The sequence below is a fragment of the Rana temporaria genome, chromosome 2 (genome assembly GCF_905171775.1).
Source record: "Rana temporaria chromosome 2, aRanTem1.1, whole genome shotgun sequence".
Taxonomy (NCBI): domain Eukaryota; kingdom Metazoa; phylum Chordata; class Amphibia; order Anura; family Ranidae; genus Rana; species Rana temporaria.
In genome coordinates this window covers 283,789,906-283,814,344 of record NC_053490.1, presented here as the reverse complement: position 1 = coordinate 283,814,344, position 24,439 = coordinate 283,789,906, and the positions used below count along the sequence as shown (strand labels likewise).

The 24,439-nt window shown below is 46.1% G+C and overlaps 1 protein-coding gene across 1 annotated transcript in view; it reads right to left on the bottom strand.

The window, feature by feature from the left end:
• Window positions 1-24,439, bottom strand: part of LOC120926866 (blood group Rh(D) polypeptide-like) — a 65,449-nt gene that overhangs the window by 15,077 nt on the left and 25,933 nt on the right. The window contains exons 4-7 of the mRNA XM_040337136.1: window positions 20,561-20,714; window positions 18,564-18,730; window positions 8,721-8,858; window positions 7,669-7,799 (exon numbers count right to left, since the gene is read on the bottom strand). Of these exons, the coding sequence (XP_040193070.1) occupies window positions 7,669-7,799; window positions 8,721-8,858; window positions 18,564-18,730; window positions 20,561-20,714 (590 nt within the window). The remainder of the gene's footprint in view (window positions 1-7,668; window positions 7,800-8,720; window positions 8,859-18,563; window positions 18,731-20,560; window positions 20,715-24,439) is intronic.

The following is a 24,439-nucleotide window of genomic DNA, read 5'->3' as shown; positions in this document are numbered from 1 at the left end:
CCGGAGCAGTCTGAGCGCCCCCGCAGCCGTACCACCGGGATCACCGTGTAGGGGAAGCCCCCCTGAGCCCGCAGATGTCCGCGCCGTCCGTCCGGAGGGATCTGACAGGTCAGATGGCGGCGTCTCCGGGCCCCCTCAGTTATGCCAAGATGGCGGCGACACGAGGCCTGCCTGAAACGGCGCTGCAGGAGGACTCCATAGCGGACCAGGATCTGCACCCCCCGCAGTCCCCGGGGACAGAATTCCCCCCCCTGGCAGCAGCTGCATCCCCAGCATCCACCGAGTCACTGCTGGAGAGAGTGGGAGCTGGATTCCCCACTACCCCCATGATGGACCCCCATACAGGGATGCTGCTCTCAGTATATGAGGTACAGGAGGAGGCCCCCATCCCCACAGACTTTCCTTCTATGATGTCTGCCTTCTCCCTAATGCTATCCAAAAGCCTAGCTGTAAACGCAGCACAAATCACATCATCCATTCATGCTGATTTACTGCAGTTGGGGATGAGGATGGACACTATTGAGCAGAAAGCTGATCAGGCAGTAGCAAGGATTAATCAGAACTCTGCCAGATTACAAGACGTGCAGGAGCAATTGGAAACAGCATTTGCAAAAATAGACGACCTCGAGAACCGTTCGAGACGCTATAATTTTAGGGTGAGGGGGCTCCCCGAAACCGATAAGGAGGTACAGGTCGCAGTGAAAACCCTCATTAAAAACCTCATCCCTGACATTGCGGAGCACCGTCTGGAGCTGGATAGAGCTCACAGAGCATTGCAAGCCCCCCGATCGGATGGATTACCCAGAGACATCATTGTGAAACCACACTTTTATGCGGTCAAAGAGGAGGTGATGAAAAGGGCAAGGCGTTCGGACAATCTCATGTTGAATGGTCACAAGATTCAAATCTTTGCAGACCTGTCCCCCTATACAGTACAAAAGCGGCGAGCTCTGAAACCGTTGCTGCAGGTCCTTATGGAAAAGGAGGTCACATACAGATGGTCTTTCCCGATCCGGGTAAACTTCACCTACAGAAATAAAAGCTATGGCTTTTCAACTTTCGCGGAGGGGGAACACCTGCTGGTTCAACTTGGACTGATCGCCCTGGAACCCCCGAACTCACAGAACAACAGAGGACCCTCGGCTTCAACGAAAAGGCCTTCGCCTGGCAGCCCGCTGCAGCAGACCTGGATGAAACAGACCCACAAGCGTTCCAAGGAGAACTTCCGTACCTGAGGATCGGGCTCTGATGTCCCTCTTTGTCATTTAGGGACCCTGACTCGAGAGGGTCTCCCCTTCTTAAAGGGGACTTGGGGACCCTCCGCGGTCTCCTTGTTTTTTCCCCAAGGGACAGCTCGGAGGGGGGAGGTACCCGGGGTGCAGGGACCTAACACCGTATAAGTTTTACACAATGTTTATGTTTTTTTTTTGTCTTTTATTAGTTCTCTTGCTAAGTTTTTGGGAGTGTTACTTCCCCCTCCACCGGAACTGGGGGGGTTAACCTGGACTCGGGGGAGGAGGGGGGTTGGTTCGGAGCCACAGGGCTCCTGGGGGATGCATTTTTGCAAAGTTACAAGGGGAATAGAGTTCATAGCAGGTATAGCCATGCTACTCAACGGTTACAATATTGGCGTTACGTTAACATAGGATCACTTGGTGGGGGGGGGGTGCCAACCCCGGGGAGGTAGCATCCCTCACAGTATATGTACCGGTTTGCGCTTTGGATGGGCATCCTAGCTCCCGGGGGAACACCCCCGATCAGGGGGGGCGCTTAGTTATTGGGCATCACGGGCTCCTGGTTAGCCCTCAGTTATAGGTTAGTGGTGGTGGGGCCGTGGTGGACCCAGTGCACCTCCGTTGGATCGAGAGCGCCATGGGTGCAATCGAATCCATATCCGGTTCTCCGGCATTAGGGAAGCTTCAGTTCCCTAATAGGGCAGGGGTAGAGGCGGGCGTGCCCACTTCACCCCGGGGTGGGGAGGGGTCGGGGGACCCCCAGGTTCAAGTTATGCACTGTTTAACACTGATTTTTGCAGGTATGCATCGATGCAGACATACATGTATAATATTGTCTCTTCTCTCTTTCCTCTCCATTTCATCTCTTTCTTCTCTCCTTCCCTTTCATAATCCCTGGAGTGCTCCTAGGTCCCACGGCAGGTTCCGGTCCTTCGTCCCGGGTCTCAAGACCAGTGTGCACCGATGGTCCGTTCGCAACTGGAAGCTCTCGCTGCGGGCTCAAGGTAGGCTGCGTGTGGCTGGTATAGTTTCTGCACCTCTGATCCATGACTGACACACAACCCCCCCCACCTACCCTCAAACTCATCTCCCATAATGCGCAGGGACTAAATTCACCCGTTAAACGCAGGAAGCTCCTCCAACTCTACCACTCTATGCACGCAGATATCCTCATGATTCAGGAGACCCACTTCCCATCCTCTTACAAACCCACGTTCCTACATCAGCGTTACCCCCAATTTTTTCTTTCATCAGCAGACAACAAAACAAAAGGGGTAGCCATCTGTTTCGCTAGACACATCAACCTCTCCCTGGTGGAATCGATTGTCGATCCGCTGGGTCGCTATCTCCTGGTATCAGGACACATAGATGGGGAACTATATACATTCGTGTCGTATTATACCCCAAATAAGGGCCAAAAATCCTTTTTTGACTCCTTGCTTCGGAAGCTACAACCGCACCTTAAGGGCACAGTCTTCATGGGAGGGGACTCTAACACAGCTTTTGACTTCTCACTAGATAAATCTGTGGACGGGAAATCCAAACCTAAACGCCCTTCCAAACAGAGCTCTAAAATAGCTAAACTCCTTCACTCAGCAGGGTTGATAGACGTCTGGCGTGAAGCCAACCCACGGACAAAGGACTACACACACTTTTCGGCACCACACAACTCTTACGCCAGGATTGACCACATTTTTACCCACGCCACGACTATACCACTGATACGTAACGCCCGGATAGTAGACTCCCCCCTTTCAGACCACTCTATGGTGACGGTGACAACCCAGAGGCCCACAGGAGCTAGGAACCCACCTCGATGGCGCTTGAGGGAATCGCTGTTGAGCGACCCAATTCAGTGCTCCTTGCTGGAGGGGGACATCAAAGAATACTTTCTTATTAACGCGACAGGGGAGGTTTCTGCGTCCACGGTCTGGGCGGCGCACAAGACGGTGGTCAGGGGGAAATTGATTCAGCTAGCAGCGAAGCTTAGAGCGGAACATAGGGCGGACACGCTTAAACTTGAGGAGGAATTCCGCACGTTAAAAAAGAACCACAAACGCCACCCCACGACTGACCTGCTCTCCCGACTGGACAAGGCACGGGCCCTACTTAACCTCTCCCTAACGACGGCGGCCGAACAACACCTGCGGTGGACCGGGGCGAAATTTTACTCCCAAACTGACAGGACGGGCTCCCGGCTGGCCACTAAATTGAGCCCCAAACAGCGTTCATTAGCCTTCCCTAAAATCAAAACGGCCACGGGTGACTTAACACAGAACCCGACCAAAATTATGGACAGCTTCCTACGGTTCTACTCGGACCTTTATAAACCGGCCGGTTCTCCCCTTAGCCCGGCAGGGAAAGAGTTTCTGGCGGAACTACCCCTGCCTTCTCTTACGGAGGAGCATAGGGACCTTTTGGATTCCCCGTTCACGCAGGAGGAAGTATTAGCGACCATTAAGTCCCTGAAGTTAGGCTCCTCCCCGGGGCCGGATGGCTTCTCCACGGGGTACTATAGGAAATTCGGCACATGTTTGGCGCCCCACTTGACGCGACTGTTCAACTCTCTCAGGGATGGAGCCCGGCTGGGAGCTGATTTAAACTCGGCTTACATTTCGGTCATACCGAAACCAGACAAGGACCCTAGCGAAGTGTGTAATTACCGCCCTATATCTTTGATTAATAACGACATTAAAATTATGACAAAAATCTTAGCAAACAGACTATCGAGTTTCATAGCATCTTATATACACAAGGATCAGGTGGGCTTCATCCCTGGGAGACAGGGAACGGATCAGATCAGACGCGCCATTGATGTAATCTCCCTACTTAAATCACAATGGGACGGAGGGGCACCCCAAAAGGGTTTCCTGCTGTCCATAGACCTCCACAAGGCCTTCGACTCCATAGACTGGGAATACTTAAACGGAACTCTGGGTAGATGGGGATTTGGCCCTAGCTTCATTAGCCTCATACAGTCACTTTACTCACGCCCCTCTGCACAGGTTCGCCTCATGGGCAGATACTCGGAGACATTCACCATAGGCAGGGGAACCAGACAGGGGTGTCCGCTCTCCCCGCTTCTTTTTGCGGTGGCCATAGAGACTCTGGCAGTAGCCCTGAGAGCAAACCCGGACGTCAAGGGGGTGACATGTGGTACAAGGGAACACAAATGCGCCCTATACGCGGACGACCTCCTACTCTTCGTCACATCACCCCTGCTGTCCACGCCAATCATTCTTAAAACACTACGGGTTTTCAGTGAGATCTCGGGTCTGCAAGTGAATCTGGGGAAATCCCTAGCGATGAATATCTCTGTCCCCCCCGATCTACTCAAACAGATTTCTAGTAATTTTACCTTCACCTGGACCTCCACACACATCCCATATTTGGGTATCAAATTGACGCCCGACATCAACAACCTTTTCAAGGCCAACTACCCCCCTATGATCCTCCGATGTAAAGGGGATATCACGCGTTGGGCAAAAGGTGGGCTGTCATGGCTGGGCAGAGTGAACGCGGTCAAAATGACCCTGCTCCCACGTCTTCTGTACCTTTTCCGGGCCCTACCAATCCCGGTGAAGAAACAGTTCCTTAGCAAATTTCAATCAGAGATTGTCCGATTCGTCTGGGGGAAAAAGGGGTATAGATGTCCCTCGGGCATACTCTATCGGCTTCGGACGGAGGGGGGAATTGGGCTTCCCAACCTTTGGGAGTACTATAGAGCAGCCCAACTGGCACAAATATCGGCAGTATTCTCGAACGGACCAAAACCCGACTGGATAGCCATGGAACGACAAGCCATCCCATTACACACCATTGATTTCATTTTAGGGGGCGACCCCAGACGCAGACCAGCCATTCTAGCCCCAACACTGTCCCACTCAGTGGCCCTCTGCTCCAGACTATACTCCCTTCACTCCCTGATTTCCCCCCTGAAACCACTGAGACATTTGTTTCATAATCCCGACTTCCCACCAGGGTTGGATATTAGGGCATTCCGGTGGTGGACAGACAAAGGCTTATACAGGATAGGACACTATCTCTCCCCAGCGGGACCGCTTTCCCTACCACACTGTAGGAAAAAACTAGATATGCCCGACAGCGAGCTCTTTCGGTTTACACAAATCTCCCATTTTCTCCACTCTATGTGGACGGAGAAGTCGGTCCCCCCCTCCATAACCCCCTATGAGCACTGGTGTACAAACACAATGGATCAGAGGGGTGGAATATCCCTGATTTACATAGCATTGATGTCTAAAACGGAGAAACCTTCGTATGCACGGGCCTGGGAGGAGGACTTGAACAATGCTTGGAGCACCGCGGTATGGTTTCGCTCCTCCACAAGGGCGTACAAAGGTATTATGAATGTGGGCCTCATAGAGGCAAGCCTAAAACTCTTGGTGCGGTGGTATTACGTCCCCTCCAGGCTGGCAAGAATGTTCCCAGGAACCTCTCCACAATGTTTTAGGGGCTGTGAATTGAGGGGCTCCATGCTTCACACGTGGTGGTCCTGCCCTCGCATTAGAGCCTTCTGGAAAAAGGTTTTCCGTGCCACCGGAGCCCTGCTGGGGACAGTGATTTCACCGCAGCCTAATGTTGCACTGTTGAACCAGTGTATCCCTGGTCTACCTAAACTATCCCAGAGCTTAGCATTTTTTATACTGTTGGGGGCCAAAATGACCATAGCTAAGGCATGGAAGAAGCCCACAGTCTCCTTCCTGGCATTTAAGAGAAAAGTCTCCTGGATAATGTCACAGGAGCAGATAGTAGCGAAATGTGCAGACCAATCGGAGAAATTCAGGTCTGTGTGGGAGCCTTGGGCGACATACTGCGGGGTGTCCCTTTTACCAGGGATACAGCCTGGGGGTGGGAGCACTCCACTCCACACATAAAGACATCTCTCTGTCCCTCTTCCCCTGTCTTTCTTCTCTTTCCTCTTCCTTTTTTCACCTTTCCTCTTCATCCCACGTGTCTTGCTCTCTCTCTCCCTACTTCTGCACCTCTCTTGGTGTGCGGTTCAGCTAGCGGTGCATTTTGTCATTACGTGTTAGCTACCCAGTTTGACTGCCTGCGCAGTTGCAGGCAGATGCCTTGAATCACATAGGCCGTTCGCTACTATTTGGGGCGGCGTGGGACTCCGGGGCCTTGGCTCCCAGGGCGCAGTGTGATCCCGAGAGGGGCGCCCGGGGAGATGAGTGTCACGGGGCCCGCGCAGCGGTAGTATACAAACCTGGCTGCCTTACGGGCAGACACGAGGCCGACAGCTCAACTACGGACACTAGAGTCGGGCTGAGAGGATATGATATGTTTGCCTTGTTTATAGACGAATACCTACAGATCTCTGTTCTAACTTAAGCTATGTACTGTTATGTGCCATTGTCTTCTGGCATTTTGTTATGACAAAACCTTCAATAAAAACCTTTAAAAATAAAAAAAAAATGTTAATCTTGGTCTGAGTGTACTGTAATTTGGCTTCTTCGCATAAGGCTTGCTCACTGTGGTGCAAAACTTTGTTATTTCCATCCAAAGTCTACCAAAGAGACATTATAATTATCCAAAAAATCTGAGTGGATGTCATATGACAGTGCTCCTGCGGGAGCGTACAGCGTGGCTGCTGTGCCGTATTGCTAGGACACGGCGCGGCCCCCGATTTCTGTAAAGAGCCGCTGAATTGGCTCTTTAACCATGTGATTGGCTGTCCAATCACAGCCGGTCACATGTAAATACAGGAAGTGCCGGTAATCAGCGAGGAGAGACGATCAGCACCATCTCCTCATCAGTGCCCTGATTACGAAAAAGTGCAATCAGTGACCACCAGTGCTAGAAATCCATGCCCACCAGTGTCAGCAACCCATGCCCAACAGTACCTGCAATCAGTGCCCACCAATGCCAGCAATCAGTGCCCATTAGTGATGCCAGTCAGTGCCACCTATCAGTGCTGCCCACTAATGCCACCCAGCAATGCCTATCATCGCTCATCAGTGCCTCCTAACAAATTAATTTGATCTTAAAAAAAAAAAAAACTTTTATACTTCTGCCCTAGACTGGAAGTGCCATTGTGATGTTGCTCTAGTCCTCCAAGGCCATAGAGGCGATCAGAGATGATCTGGTCTCTGTTCACCTCTGTGACCGTTGTAAGCCAGAGAAACACCGGCAAGTGGTGGGAGGGGGGAGGGATGTCCCCTCCCGCTGCTTATGAAAGTGATCCAGAAACTAATGTGCTGCTCGGAACGCTTTTGTGAAAAAGGCAGCCGCCAGCTGAAAAAAAATAACAGGGTTATGGCTAATAGCTTCAGTTATAACCCCGGTAAACCACTTGCAAACTGCAATGTATATATAAGTATTGATAAGATAGAATTATATAAACAGAAAGTGTAACACAAAAATGTTAATATTTTAAAAACATCTGTACTATAGATCTTTTACTCACAGTTCAAATCTCCCATAGTCTGCCACCAGAATTAAAAGTGCATAGGCCAATGCTCCAAGAAGACCAGGCAACCCAAATGTGTAATTAACACCACATGTGTCATGTACCAACGTAACTACTTTCAGAGTGTCCTGCAAAAAAATACATACAGTAGCTTTGGTAAGGTAACAATATATAGAGGGGTAATCAAGTAGATTATCCCTTTCATGACTTATGCCATGTCGGAATTTCCGGCAGAAAAAGTCAGATGGGAGCTTTTCATTGGATATTCCATCCGTGTGTCTGACTTTTTCTGCCGGAATTTCCGACGGACTTAGATAGAGAGCAGGTTCTCTATTTTTCCGTCGGAAATTACGACTTAGTTTTTCCCGTTGGAAAGTCCGGCCGTGTGTATGTGGCATAAGCCTATTTTCATTTGGTATTTACAAGTTAAAATCCGTATTTTTTGCTAGAAAATTACTTAGAACTCCAAACATTATATATATATATACACGGTTAGGCGATATTTGCATAAAAGCCTGCACCGATGTCTACGGCGCGCATGCGCCATAGACAACGGCGCAGGCGCACTGAGCGTGCTGTTAGTGAGGGCGATCGTGCCGTCGCTAACGACTCCCACGAGCATGCATGGGAGTGACGTCATCGTAGCTCCGGCCAATCACAGCACCGGAGCCGTGATACCCGTTAGTAACTCGGGTATCAATGACAGCGGCGGAGGTGAGGAACGAGAGTCACTTCGGGGGCTTCGATCTCAGGTAAGTAATGCTATGCATACTAGCTCATTATGCCGTTCTCTTGCAGGGGTTTGTTTTTAAAGAAATGCTTTAGAGGGTTTAGTTCCTCTTTAAATCAAACAGAACTGCCTATGCTCTCACAATTCAACAACCCTTGTGATGTGACTGCACTCATTCAGCTTTTGTATGACATCATTTGTATGACAAGCCAATAAGATGGTTTATAGCTTTGTTTCTAGATTTAGAAGACTGACTATGCCTATTTTAGACAGGGTTTTGGTGTGTGAAATGATTGATGTCATCTCTATATTTGCTTACCTGCAGGTATGTTAGTCCAATTGTAGAAATAAGTCCAGCTAGTAGACCTAGGGTCATTGTAATCCATGGATACTGAATCATGTAAGCTGAAAATCCAACTGCCACACCACCAGCCAACATAGCGCTGTGGACCTGGATCTGATAAAGGAGTATATTAATAAGGATCAAGAAGACAATTTCCTTTGGGAGTTTACAGAGATTTTATCTATGTATGATGCAGTGTAATACAATTTTGACATTTTACTACTTGGATTTAAGTTTATCATAGCTACATTCCAATGTATTGCCATATGAAAAAAAAGTTTATACTGCCTTTAAAATTGAAACCTTCTCTCTGAAATATTTTCTTTATAACAGGGGTTCCTTCACTAATATGTTCATTACCTAAGGCCCTGTTCACATGCAGCAACGACAGTGTGTGTTTTTGTTGCATTTTTCAACAGCAACATTCATTTGAGTGGGCTGCTTTATGCTCCAAAAATGCTCCAAAGTAGCTCAGTTACCCTTTTTTGGAGCATGGTTTTGAGTGTTTTGTGTGCCTTTTTTTTCTGTGACAAAATGCTTCTTTTGACAATAATGCACCCAAACGTGTGTTATGCATTTGTGCAATTTTATCTCATTCCAGAATTGTGGACAAAACTGCTGGCGATTTTAGAATGCCCAGATTTGCATGGGCAGTAAAATAACAACCCTGCTTGTACCCCTGTGATCAGAAACTGAATTGCAACTGCTGGTCACTGAAAAGGAAAATTTATTATCATACTTACCGTAATTTTCCTTTCCTGATGGACTCCATGGCAGCCTACGTGTGGGTTAATCCCGCCTCCTCTCCAATGTGATAGGACCCCATACCCATAAAAGTTAACTCACCAATAGACTCAGTGTTCCGTAACTATCCCGACTCCATAATTTCAGGGTGGGAACTCCGTCTGCCATGGAGTCCATCAGGAAAGGAAAATTACGGTAAGTATGATAATAAATTTTCCTTTTTCCTGACTGACTCCATGGCAGCCTACGTGTGGGAAATAACTAGCCAAACACACGGGTGGGTATGCTGAACAGAAATATATTTAATTTGTCCCGTCAGCCGACAAGACTGATAAACCAAAATTTACAGAAGACAGTGCTGCAGGTTCAACACAGTAATGGGACATAAAGGTGTTTATAGAAGACCAAGAGGCCGCTCTACAAATAACATCTGGCGCCACATGACGGGCTGCTGCCCAGGAAGCTGCCATCCCTCTCGTGGAGTGAGCTGTTACCGCCTGCGGAGGAGCCAAGCCCTTTGCACAATAAGCCTGTTGTATCGTCTGGACGATCCAGGATGCGATTGTTCTTGAAGATGCCTTTTTCCCTTTGTTCTTGCCTGAATGCAGGATGAACAGGTGATCAGAACGTCTGAATGTAGATGTAACTTGAAGATATTCAGTGAGTATCTTGCCCATATCCAGAGGGTGAGTCTCATCAGAATCTGGGTTTTTAAAGGTAGGGAGAACTACTTCCTGATTCTCATGGAAAACCGACGAGACCTTCGGTTTGGAGCCCAGCATAGGTATCAGAACCACTCTGTCTGGAAAAAAGGTGAGAAATGGCTCCTTGTGACCCAGAAAACCGATCTCGGACACTCTCTTGGCCGAGGTGATGGCTACCAAAAAGGCTACTTTGGCTGAAAAGTTCTTCAACGAGGACGGGGAGGGCCCCGACATACTAAGTCCATTCAAAAAGTCAAGTACTAACGGGAGATCCCATTTGGGGAATCTTGGCTTCCTCAGAGGTCTCAATCTTGAGGCTCCACGGAAAAACTGTTTGATTAGTGGATGGGTTGCCCAAGGAATTCCAGAGAAGGCTGAAAGTGCTGAGATTTGAACTCTTAGTGAGCTTATAGACAGGGGTAGGTCTAGCCCTGATTGAAGAAAGCTTAGGATGTTTTGGATTTCTGGGTTCTTGAAGGAACTGCCCGCGGTTAAAGAAAATTCCACAAACTTAGACCATATTCTACCGTACACTTTATTTGTGCTTCCTTTCCTTGAGCTCATAAGGGTAGAGATCACCCGAGAGGCGCAGCCAAGGGATTCTAGCCTTTCCCTTTCAAGAACCAGACCGCTAGTTTCATTTGAGCTGGACAGGGATGGAGGAGTGTCCTCTGGGAGAGAAGGTCTGGTCTGCATGGTATTAGAATTGGGTCCTGAAGACTCAGATGGACTAGAAGAGGGAACCATGGCCTGTTCGGCCAGAATGGAGCCACCATTGTAATTTCTGCTTCCTCCGCAAGGAGTCTCTTCAGGAATTTCAGAATTATTGGGATCGGGGGAAAGGCGTACGCCCTCTGAAACCACCACCGATCCGTTAGGGCATCCGTCCCGATTGCCTGGCTGTAGTAACCCCTTGTGTAGAATTTTTCCAATTTGGCATTGTTCGGAGAAGCAAAGAGATCCACTTGGGGATTGACTCCCAGGGACAAGATCCAACGGAAGGACTGATCGTGGAGAGACCATTCGTTGACGTCCACCTGAGTTCGTGACAGGAAATCCGCCTGGGAGTTCTGAATGCCTGGAATGAAAACAGCCGTCAGGTTGACCAGGTTCACTTGGGCCCATTTCATAATGGGCTCTACTTCCTGGAGAAGGGATGAGCTCCGAGTCCCGCCTTGTCTCTTGACATATGATACTGCTGTGGTGTTGTCCATCCTTAGAATTACTGACTTTCCCTTCAGCAGTTGTGAAAAGGACTGTAGGGCACACCAGGCCGCTCGAAGCTCCAGGGTGTTCGAGCCTGGATTGTGGAGGCGAGCGTCCCACCTGCCTTGCGCCATGCTTGTGCCGCATAAGGCCCCCCAACCGGAGCCACTGGCATCTGTCGTCACTGTGATCCACGAAACTGGAGCGATGGAGTGACAATTCAGCAGATTCTTCGGTTGAAGCCACCAGAAGAGGCTGCCTCTCATTGACGTTGAAATGTGGATCCGCTGACTCATGCTCCCTGATTTCCACTGCCTGAAAAAGCCGGATTGGAAGGGACGTAGCCTCCAAAGCGCCCATTTCACCATTGGTGTTGTGGATACCATTGTCCCAATGATCTTCAAGCATTGATGAGCTCTTAGGTGGCGAGTACTCAAGGCCCGGGAAATCCTCCCCTGAATTACCGGAATCTTCTCTACTGGTAGGGAGATGGTCTTCCTTACCGTGTCGAATTGAGCTCCCAGATAGGTTAGACACTGAGTTGGCTCTAAGTGGCTTTTTGCCAGGTTCAGGAGCCACCCGAATTCGTACAATGTCGAGATGACCTGATCTCTCTGTGCCAGGAGAAGGGTTTTGTCTTGGGACAAGACCAGGAGATCATCCAGGTAATGGTACAAACGAATCTTCTTCAGCCTGATGAGGGCTACCAGTGCCAAAAGAACTTTGGTGAAGACCCGTGGGGATGTTGTTAGGCCAAAGGGTAGACATATGAACTGAAGATGTTCCTGGTTGACATAGAACCTGAGGAACTTGTGCAGCTCTGCTGCTACTGGGACGTGGAAATAGGCATCCTTTAGGTCCACAGAAATCATCCAGTCGCCCGGTTGTATTGCTTGTTGGATGGTTGATAAAGTTTCCATCTTGAACTTTTTGTGTGTTATAAATTTGTTCAGGTATGTTAAGTCTATGACTGGACGCCAGGTACCGTTCTTCTTCTGTACTAAGAAGAGAGGGGAGTACACCCCAAGAAACTGTTCGTCTTTTGGGACGTGTACCACTGCCCCTTGAATTTTCAGGAGGTGAATGTAATCTAGAAGAACCTGTCTCTGTTCCAGTGACCCTGGAAGAAGGGTGGAGATGAACTTTGGACAGGGAGGACTGGAAAAGGACCATGTGTGTCCTGAGCTCACGGTCTTGATGACCCAAAAGTCCTTGATTGAGGCCGCCCAGACGTGCCGATAAAGGAGTAGACGAGCTCCAACACGATCCGCTTGGGCGGGCGTTGTCTCAAAAAGATTTCCCTTTGTCGCGTCCAGTTGACGCTTGAGTAGTTGGAGTAGGTTTGCGGTAGGAGCCTCTACCTCTGCTCCAATTCCTTCTGTAGTTTCCGCCAGGTCTGTAAGCGCGAGCTTCCCTAGCGCGATCCGGGCTGTATCGCCGAAATTGGGGTGTTTTTCTTCCTGTCTGGCGCTTGTCCTGAGGAAGGAAACCCGACTTGCCCCCCGTGGCTTTGGAGATGGCATCATCCAGCTTGTTACCAAACAGGGTTGACCCTTCGAAGGGAATCTTGCACCAGTTCTGCTTCGATGATGGGTCAGCAACCCAGGGGCGTAGCCAGAGGGCCCGTTTCGCGGTCACAGAAGAAAGCATAATCCTAGCTAACAGGCGGATTAAGTCAACGGAGGCTTCACCCAGGAATGCGACCGCCAGTTTTAGCTCTGCCGTAGCTGAGTTCTTAGCTAGTTCTTCAGAGACGCCTTTGAGGAAGGAATCAACATTTTCCGTCCAGGCTTCCATGGCCTTTGATAATGCCGCTAAAGCTAGAGCCGGTTTGCACGCTGTGCCCGCAAGGCCATAAATTCTTCTGAGGTCCTGGTCCATTCTTCTGTCCAGGCCATCTTTGAAAGAGACGGAGTCAGCAATAGGTAAAGTGACATGTTTAGCCAGTCTCGTTACTGCCGCATCTACTAGAGGAACATTCTCCAAATGTTTGACCTCCTCCTGTTTGAAGGGATAGAGCCTTGAGGCTTTGTTAGCCATGGAAGATTTCTTGTCCACCTTGCTCCATTCCTCTTCAAAGATACCCTTCAGTTCAGACAAAAACGGGAACGTAGGGCGTTCTTTTCCCAGGCGCTTAAAATATTTTTTCTGCTTGGCTGGAGAAGCAGGTTGTTCCTCCCATAAGAGAGCCTCCTTAATCGCTTTGACGAGTGGCGTCACCTGCGCGAAGTCAAATTCTAAGCCTTCTTCATCACTCTCTAGGTCACCCTCAGGAAAAGCCGGAGTGGAGGCTTGAGGCCGGGAAGGACCTGGATCCTCTAGGATCTCCAAGTTTGGAGAAACAGACCCGTCAGTGTTGGTCTGAATCTGCGTGTGGGGCATGTTCTCTCTTAGAGTTCGTTGAACCACACGTTCCACCAGAGACTCGATACAATGACCTTCAGTCTCTTTTTCCCTGACCGCATGGGCGTAGCATCGGTCGCATAATGACTTGCCCTCCGGGACACGAGTGTCACATCCCCAGCAGGCTCTGCGATCAGAGCGACTATCATGGCGGTGGGAGCGGTGTCTTGAGGAGGAATGTGAGCTTCTCCTCCGGTGGGAAGAAGTAGAAGGAGATCTATGTTTGGATCTCGACTTGGAAGAAGAGTGTTGCGGTCTGGCAAGGTCTGCGACATTCGGCTCTGGATTAGAAGGGCTAGAAAAACATTTAGGGAAAAGTGAGTCAACACCCATGGATTGTGACTAGCAACCCTTAGCCCTGATCCCTTTCCAGCACATACCTTGTGCGTGAGGGCTGGCCGCCTGTAGACGGTGACTGGTCCATATTTTTCTGGACCTGCGTACAGTGGATGACAATTCGGAACCAACAAGGAACCTATGGTGCCGAATAAAAAAGTATAAGAAATAAAAGTATGCTGTCCCCTTTAAGAAGAAATTCTCTGCTAATTACTGCTTTCTCTCTTTTTTTTTTTTTTTAAAACACAAATAAATAAATAAATAAATAAGTGTAACTAATTAAAAGATAGTTCATTTAGATAAAACAATTGAATATAATTAAATAAATGCAGAGAGACATAAGAAAAATAGCATAGCATGGTAAAATCAATGTTAGCCAGAAGTAAAGAACCATTCACTGACCTGGCAACCAGAGGGGAGACACCCAGACACTCAGCTGCTCGCCTGAAGGGAAACCCAATGAATACAGGCGAGCAGCTGATTTTAAATCACCCGCCGGTGACGTCACGCGTCCTCCACGAACGCGCCTGCGCAGTGGATCGCGATCCCACGGCGCCTGCGCGGCCGCCGCGGGAACCAACGGACTGCGCATGCGCGACCAAGCCTCGCTCTGAGGGTGGATACGGCGCATGCGCGGGGCACTAGCGATGGGAATCAGGAAGTCAGAGGCGTGCTGGAACGCAGAAGCGCTCCAGCCGCCATACAAACATAGACAAACAACACAGAGGCAAATATAAACCGCTGCCATGGAGGAATATAGAGAAAAGGGACCTTGCCAGCCGATCCTAGATGTCTTCAGCACACGCCACAGCAACAACCAAATGTGCTGGGAAGCTCTCCACCCGCCCATGGCTGGGATCCGAGCTGCACCGCTTAAAGTGTGCCCTTTTCCATTCCTTGAAGAAACGATTTAGATCCATGGAGGAGGAAAAAAAAGGAACACTGAGTCTATTGGTGAGTTAACTTTTATGGGTATGGGGTCCTATCACATTGGAGAGGAGGCGGGATTAACCCACACGTAGGCTGCCATGGAGTCAGTCAGGAAATAAGCATTTGCTAAGGTATTGTTGCAGTTTAAATTAACCTAGTGTGAAAAATCTGTTAATTATTAAAGCTAGGAAGAAAAAACTGTTAGGATATGAATAAGTAGGGTTCAAAGCTGCAGACATTTTCTCCCTAAATTATTAAATATCATGAACAAACACAAAGCCTTGCTACTTTTTCCAAGCAAAAGCAATGTTGAGTTTTTGACTATAGAAGGGTGCAGGCTGTTCAACATCCACATAAGGCTACAGAATGTTTATTAGGATGACACCATTGACAAAAGTCACTAATGACAAGACACGGCACTACTTGTCAGTTGCATCTCCATAAACATTCTGTGGCCTTCTGTAGATGTGGAACAGCCTGCACTCCTACATAGTTAAAGTGGTTGTACACCCTGTACAACCACTTTCACCTACAGGTAAGCCTAGATTAAGGCTTACCTGTAGGTGCTGGAAATAACAATTCCCTGTACGAAGATTTCTTCTGCGCATGCGCTGATGTATTCGGCGCATGCACACTTTAGAAAGGGCACGCTGTGCCGTTTCTACAGGGAGTGCAGAATTATTAGGCAAATGAGTATTTTGACCACATCATCCTCTTTATGCATGTTGTCTTACTCCAAGCTGTATAGGCCCGAAAGCCTACTACCAATTAAGCATATTAGGTGATGTGCATCTCTGTAATGAGAAGGGGTGTGGTCTAATGACATCAACACCCTATATCAGGTGTGCATAATTATTAGGCAACTTCCTTTCCTTTGGCAAAATGGGTCAAAAGAAGGACTTGACAGGCTCAGAAAAGTCAAAAATAGTGAGATATCTTGCAGAGGGATGCAGCACTCTTAAAATTGCAAAGCTTCTGAAGCGTGATCATCGAACAATCAAGCGTTTCATTCAAAATAGTCAACAGGGTCGCAAGAAGCGTGTGGAAAAACCAAGGCGCAAAATAACTGCCCATGAACTGAGAAAAGTCAAGCGTGCAGCTGCCAAGATGCCACTTGCCACCAGTTTGGCCATATTTCAGAGCTGCAACATCACTGGAGTGCCCAAACGCACAAGGTGTGCAATACTCAGAGACATGGCCAAGGTAAGAAAGGCTGAAAGACGACCACCACTGAACAAGACACACAAGCTGAAACGTCAAGACTGGGCCAAGAAATATCTCAAGACTGATTTTTCTAAGGTTTTATGGACTGATGAAATGAGAGTGAGTCTTGATGGGCCAGATGGATGGGCCCGTGGCTGGATTGGTAAAGGGCAGAGAGCTCCAGTCCTATTTAGACGCCAGCAAGGTGGAGGTGGAGTACTGGTTTGGGCTGCTATCATCAAAGATGAGCTTGTGGGGCCTTTTCGGGTTGAAGATGGAGTCAAGCTCAACTCCCAGTCCTACTGCCAGTTTCTGGAAGACACCTTCTTCAAGCAGTGGTACAGGAAGAAGTCTGCATCCTTCAAGAAAAACATGATTTTCATGCAGGACAATGCTCCATCACACGCGTCCAAGTACTCCACAGCGTGGCTGGCAAGAAAGGGTATAAAAGAAGAAAAACTAATGACATGGCCTCCTTGTTCATCTGATCTGAAACCCATTGAGAACCTGTGGTCCATCATCAAATGTGAGATTTACAAGGAGGGAAAACAGTACACCTCTCTGAACAGTGTCTGGGAGGCTGTGGTTGCTGCTGCACGCAATGTTGATGGTGAACAGATCAAAACACTGACAGAATCCATGGATGGCAGGCTTTTGAGTGTCCTTGCAAAGAAAGGTGGCTATATTGGTCACTGATTTGTTTTTGTTTTGTTTTTGAATGTCAGAAATGTATATTTGTGAATGTTGAGATGTTATATTGGTTTCACTGGTAAAAATAAATAATTGAAATGGGTATATATTTTTTTTTGTTAAGTTGCCTAATAATTATGCACAGTAATAGTCACCTGCACACACAGATATCCCCCTAAAATAGCTAACACTAAAAACAAACTAAAAACTACTTCCAAAAATATTCATTATATTGATATTAATGAGTTTTTTGGGTTCATTGAGAACATGGTTGTTGTTCAAAAATAAAATTAATCCTCAAAAATATAACTTGCCTAATAATTCTGCACTCCCTGTAGATGGGGTCATGTCGTAAATGGTGGCTCCCACGCGCATGCAACTCTGCCAGTCACAGAACCGGAGTTTGCGACCCCGGAATGAAGAGGGCTGAAGATGGACGCTTTCAGCCAGCGGGGACATCGCAGGCTTCGGTTTCAGGTAAGTGACACATAATGGGCTACTATGCGATGCATAGTAGCCCATAATGCTTTACCTTTGCAGGGAAATGAAGAGGAAGTAAAACTCATCAGCGTTTACTTCCTCTTTAAGAACTCAATGACAGAAAAGAAAAAACAGCAGAAAGAAAATAAACAGCAGGAGAAAGAAAGAGGAAGAAGGAAGGAAAAAGAAGAAGAAAGAGAAACAAGAAAGTAAGAAAAAGAGGAAGAAAGGAAGAAGAAGAAAGCAAGAAGAAGAAAAATTATGAAGAAAGAGGAAGAAGAAAGTAAGAAAAAGAGAGGAAGAAGAAAGTAAGAAGAAGAAGAAGAGAGGAAGAAGAAAGTAAGAAGAAGAGAGGAAGAAGAAAGGAAGAAGAAGAAAGGAAGAAAAAAGAAGAAGAAAGTAAGAAGAAGAGAGGAAGAAGAAAGGAAGAAGAAGAAAAATGAAGAAGAAAGGAAGAAAAAGAAATAGGAAGAAGAAAGTAAGAAGAGAGGAAGAAGAAAGGAAGAAGAAGAAAAAAGAAGAAGAAAGGAAGAAAAATAAAAAGGAAGAGGAAAGTAAGAAGAAGAGAGGAAGAAGAAGAAAGGAAGAAAAAGGAAGAAGAAAGGAAGAAAAAGGAAGAAGAAAGTAAGAAGAGAGGAAGAAGAAGAAAAAGGAAGAAGAAAGGAAGAAAAAAGAAAAAGGAAGAAGAAAGTAAGAAGAGAGGAAGAAGAAGAAAAATGAAGAAGAAAGGACGAAAAAGAAAAAGGAAGAAGAAAGGAAGAAAAGGGAAGAAGAAAGTAAGAAGAAGTAACAGGAAGAAGAAAGAGGAAGGAGAAAGTAAGAAGAAGAAAAAGGAAGAAGAAAGGAAGAAAAAGAAAGGAAGAAGAAGAATGAAGATTTGATTCAACAGAGGAGAGACATACATTTCAATTCCATTGCTGTATTTGTTTCAATGTTTTGATTGTTACTGAGTGTATGTTACACTCTGCAAGCATACAGTAGTTTGAATAAAAATAGGAAATTTAAATAACAGACATTTTAAAAATACCAGCTCAAATTAGCTTCATACTGTTATGTATTTGGGTTGATAAATATGTTCTATGTTTTTAGGCTCTCTTGCCAGGGATAAAAAATCTGCACTTACCATTTTAAATTTCCCCTTTTTGTTGAAGAGTGCAGATGCAGCAAATACCACAACAGTGCTGGCAGCCAGTGTAAAATAAGTGTTAAAAACAGCATTTTGAATCTGCTTTAGATCTTTCAGCAACAGAGAATTATATGAAGGCCAAAAAATCCACATAAACAGAGCTCCTAGAGGTAAAATATAAAATATATTACTCCAACAGTAACAAATCACAAGAATAGTTTAATCCTACTTCCCAAGTAGAATGTTCTGCAATTAAGTGAAGTAAAATTGTTTTGGATTCAACATATGTCTTATGCCGCGTACACACCATCACTTTATGTGATGAAAAAAAACAACGTTTTTAAAAACGTCACTTTAAATGACCGTGTGTGGGGGAAAATGTCGTTTTATGTCTTGTGAAAAACGCCAAAAAAATTTTAAGCATGCTTCAATTTTATGTGTCGTTTTTCAAAACGTCGTTTTTTACTTCACATAAATTGACCGTGAGTAGCAAAAAACGACGTTTAAAACAACGTTTTTACACCCGCGCATGCCCAGAAGCTAGTTATGAAGCGAGCTTCAATGGAAAAACGTGGTGAACGTAAACCTCACTTTGCTAGAGCATTGTGAAAAAACGATGGTGTGTAGGCAACGTCGTTTTTGAAAATTAAAGTTTCAAAAACATAGTTTTTTACTTCACAGAAAATTACGTTTTTTTTTCATCACATAAAGTGATGGTGTGTACGCGGCATTAGGCCTCGTACACACGACCGAGTTTCTTGGCAAAAACCAGCAAGAACCTTGCTGGGAGATATTTTTTTGCCGAGGAAACCGGTCGTGTGTACAAAAAGAGAGCAAGTTCTCTATTTCCTCGACGGGAGTCTGATTTGGCTCATCGAGTTTCTGGTCGGGCTGGTTTTCGACGAGAAACTCGGACGTCTGTATGCTAAGAAACCCGCGCTTGCTCAGAATAAAGTATGAGACGGGAGTAAAAGTAGCATTTGTAATGGAGATAACACATTTTTAAAGCTGTAACAGACTGAAAAGTGCAAATCGTCTCTTACCAAACTTTTATTTAACACGCAAACACATAAAATTAGCAAAAGCAGCCCCAAGAGTTTTGCCAGTGGAATCGAACTTCCCCTGCCGTTGTATGTGTTGTATGTCACCGCGTTTTAGAACGAGGAGATTTTGGCTTGACTGTGTGTACGCAAAGCAAGCTCGTCAAGTTCCTCGACAAGCCTAACAAGGAACTCGACGAGGAAAACAATGTGTTTCGCCCGTCGAGTTTCTCGGTCGTGTGTACAAGGCCTTATTGAAGAGTTAAAGGAGTTGTAAAGGCAGAAGGTTTTTTATCGTAATGCATTCTTTTTATTAAGATAAAAAGCCTTCTGCGTGTAGTAGCCTCCCTAGCACCCCCTAATGCTTACATGAGCCCCATCTCTGTCCATCGATATCCATGAGTCCCTCGGCCATCTGGGACTCTCTCTCCTGATTGGCTGAGACACAGCAGCGGTGCTGTTGGCTCCTGCGGTTGTCAATCAGTCAGTTAGCCACTTAGGGGAGAGAGGGGGCGGGGGCGAACGGAAGCTCCGTGTCTGAATAGACACAGGTAGCTGCAGCTCTGCAAGGGTGCCCCTGTTGCTTTAGAGGAAACTCAACAGGAGGGAGGGGCCAGGAGCAGCGAAGAGGGACCCGAGAAGAGGAGGATCGAGGTGGCCCTGTGCAAATCCACTGCACAAAGCAGGTAAGTATAACATGTTTGTTATTTTATTTTTTTTAAACAAGACTTTACAATCAATTTAAGCTGCCTGTGGATGGTGTCATGTCAACATGTGCCCATACTGTCAAGACAGACTTGTTCTAATGAGGTATGTCAATGCATAAAGCTGCATTTGGACCAACAGAACACAACATACATACACATACTGTACATGCAACATACATGCACACTGCATAGACATACATGCATACAACAAACATACACACGGACTACACATACAGCATGTACTTACCAAGCATGGAAAACAGTTCTGAGGTAGTTTCAGTTTTTTCATATTGCTCACTAGCCTCATTGCCAAGTAATGGTGGAACCAGTGACCATGACACTGCCAATCCAAAGTATGCTCCAAAAATATGAGCATACATCATGCTGATATGATTGTTCATCTGCAATTTAACAGAATATGGCTTTAGATACGTTAGTATTCACAAACACAAGTTGCAGTCACAGTGGGATGTTATTATTTGTTTAGGAAAGTACAGACTCTTCTCTGATTATTATTCTACCTATGCACATAGAGGCGGGTCTTTAATTAGGCAAATTAGGCGGTCGTCTAAGGCCTCGCACTCACAGGGGCCTCGCGGCCGCCTAATTTACCTCAGCTCTATCACTGTGTGATAGATCCGTGCAACTTTCTGCAGCCATTTTTATTTGCTTGAATTTTTTTACCCATTATGGGCATGGTGGGGGCCCCGTGTCTAAGTTTTTCTTAAGGCCTCACAAAGCCTAGAGCCACCTCGGTATGCACATCAACTAAACAATGAGGAAAAAAACAAAATGTAGGCCCCCCAACATTTCCTTAACAGTCAGGGAAGCATTTTTTGTTAATCCAGTTTTGTAGTTTTCTTTTATGTATCATTCTCTCTAAATCTAGTAGATGCATATGGGTCTATTTATAAAGGATTAACTGTGTGATTCACTTAGTCAATATTTGCTGGGCATTTGTCTATCTGTATTTTACAGCATTCGCTTATTATTTTTAGAGAAGACTCACTATATTCATCTATTATTTTCAAAGAGAATTTTCGAACAGGATAATACTTCTAGATACCAAACAAGACTTGTCTGTCACATGGGAATACCACTGCTAAATTTTTCACTTCACGCTGCAGCCATGCGTTAAAATACTGAATGTTTACATTCGCCTTGAGGCGATTAAGTTCGCATTTGCTGCGCTATACAAGTTACTCACTCACTCACTCACTCACATGAGATAAATACCGCACATTTTACAGTTTTCTGATTAATTGCAGATTTTTTCTGAAAAACCCCATATGGTACTTAAACCACTTTCTGACCACCCTATAGCACTTTTACTGAAGGGCGGCAACTGTGCACAGAATCACATATATATGCGTGATTCTGCACTTCCACCTGTAGGAGGCGCACTCACACTGCAGGCAGGCCACTTCTGCTGTGATAATTTACAGTAGAAGCTGAACTGTAGGGATTGATATCCTCTGGCATGTGTCCCCTGGTAAGACACAGTGAACCGTAAACAAGGCTTATCTCAGTTCGTTCTGACAGGGGGGAAGGGACGATCCTGTGTCGCTGCAAGGCAGAGACTAGAATCGATCTCTTTCCTTAGTGAAAGTGTACACAAAAACACTGACTAGGCACACATTTAACGGTTTGAGCGCCCCTTCCCAGCCAGTGTCGTTAGTACATTGACAGTGCATATTTTTAGCACTGATCACTGTATTAGTGTCACTGGTTCCCACAAAGTGAAAAACGTGTCAGTCAAATGCTCGACTGTCCGCTGCAATAATGCAGTCCCGCTATAAGTTGCCGATCACTGCCATTGCTAGTATAAAAAAAATATTAAAATTCCATAAAAATAGCCCATAGTCTGTAGACCCTATAATGTTCACGTATACACTGATTGCTATTTTTTACCAAAAATATGTAGCAAAATGCATATTAGCCTAAATTTATGAAGAAATTCAATTTTTTTTTTTTTTTATTGGTTATGTTTTATAGCTGAAAGTAAAAGATATATATATATATTTTTTGTATGGGATGTGGTGCCTACTTATCTGGGTGTTTTACCTCTGATTGGACTAAACTACTATAAAAGAAATATATATATTTTTTAATTGTCTGTCTCTTTTTGTTTATAGCGCAAAAATAAAAACCAAAGTGGTAAACAAATACCGCAAAAAAAAAGCTGTATTTGTGGGGAAAAAAATCCATAATTTTTTATTTGGGTACAGCGTTGCATGACTGCGCGATTGTCAGTTAAAGCGGAGGTTCACTCTAATATATTTATATCTGACCAACTCCCTTATAGTTGTAATGCCGCGTACACACGGTTGTTTTTTGTGATTAAAAAAAACGACATTTTTAAAAACGTCATTTAAAATGACCGTGTGTGGGGAAAACGTTGTTTTATGTCTTCTGAAAAACGACAAAAAAAAAAAATTCGAACATGCTTAAATTTTTTACGTCGTTTTTCAAAATGTTGTTTTTTGTGTCATTTAAAATTATAGTATGTGGGTAAAACGACGTTTAAAACGACGTTTTTAAACCTGCGCATGCTCAGAAGCAAGTTATGACGCAAGCTTTTAAAAAAACGATGGTGTGTAGGCAACGTCGTTTTTTAAAATGAAGTTTGAAAAACGTTGTTTTGTTTCATGATATAAAACGTCGTTTTATTTCATCACCAAAAAACGTCTGTCTGTACGTGGCATAAGAAGATAAGTATTTCGTAGGCGCGCACGAGTCACGGCGTTTCCGGAAAAAGCCGAACATGCAGAGCGCAGGCGCCGTATAGAGGCGACTCACATCTCTGCATGTTCGGCTTCTTTCGGAAACCCCGTAACTCGTGCGCGCCTACGCAATACGGGGGGCGGGGCCTTAACCGCCGAGGGGGACAGCCGTCAATCATCTGGCCGACCTCCCAGATGACAATCCCCCTAGGCATAGAAACGCCTTCTCCCGCAGGGAGAAGTACATTGAAAACGTGGATTACAAGGTACGTAAAGGATAAAAAATATAAAAATTCCGGACTGTACTTGTTACCAATATAAGGAAGCTGGTCAGATATACATGTAAATTAGGGTGAACCTCCGCTGTAAAGTAACGCAGTGCTGTATCTCAAAAAATGGCCTGGTCATGAAGGGAGGTAATTTTTCCAGAGGTCAAGTGGTTAAAGCTCTAAAATTCTAAAGTAGTGAATATCGTTTAGTGAATTGAGCCCTACATATCTTAAATGGTAACTAAAGGTTTGGTTTAAAAAAAAAAATCATACTTACCTGCTTTGTGCAGACGGTTTTGGACAGAGTGCCCCCGATCCTCCTTTTCTGGGGTCTCTTAGCGGTGCTCCTGGCTCCTCCTGTTCTTGAGTGCCCTGTTGGAGAGACGCTTTCCCTTGGGGCACTCGTGCGGGTGCTCTCCCTTGCCATGCTGTTGCATCTATTGACAGTAGGACTCGGCCCCGACTCCCGCGTCATTGGATTTGACTGACAGCAGCGGGAGCCAATGGCTGCGCTGCTATCAATTTATCCAATCAGGACCTGAGACATCGACTGGAGTTGGTGTGCTCGTCCCTGCCGCTGGAAAGATCGAGTTCAAGTAAAAGGGGGGCTCTGAGGGGCAGCAAAGGAGGTTTTTCACCTTAATTTATTGAATGCATTAGGGGGAAATACCTTGAGGGTTTACAACCCCTTTAAGGTGACATGATCCACTGTGTATATTACAGAGGCATTAGGCCACTGCATCACACCGCACACCAGCCGCTGAGTTGCAATGCAGCGGCTAGTGTGAACCAGCTCATAGTGCTGGCATGTAAACATACCCCTGGCTGCTGTATCAGCTGGGAGTTTATTTACATTTTCTCTCCCCATTGGTGCATTTCCAGTGGAAGTGATTCCAGCTGCTGCAAAGCTGAGCTCCTGAACTTGGACCCGAAACATGGAAGCTCTGAGGGAAGAAGCTGACTGAGCACAGTCTATGCTTAATCAGCCTCAGCAAAGGGCAAGAGTGATATCACGATTAGCTCTAAATTCCTGAGCTGTAAAGTTTTTTAAAGCATCGCCTATAAACAATGTTGGATACTGTAGTTTTTGCTGTTTCATAGGCACACAATTTTTAGGTTTGATGTATTTGGTAT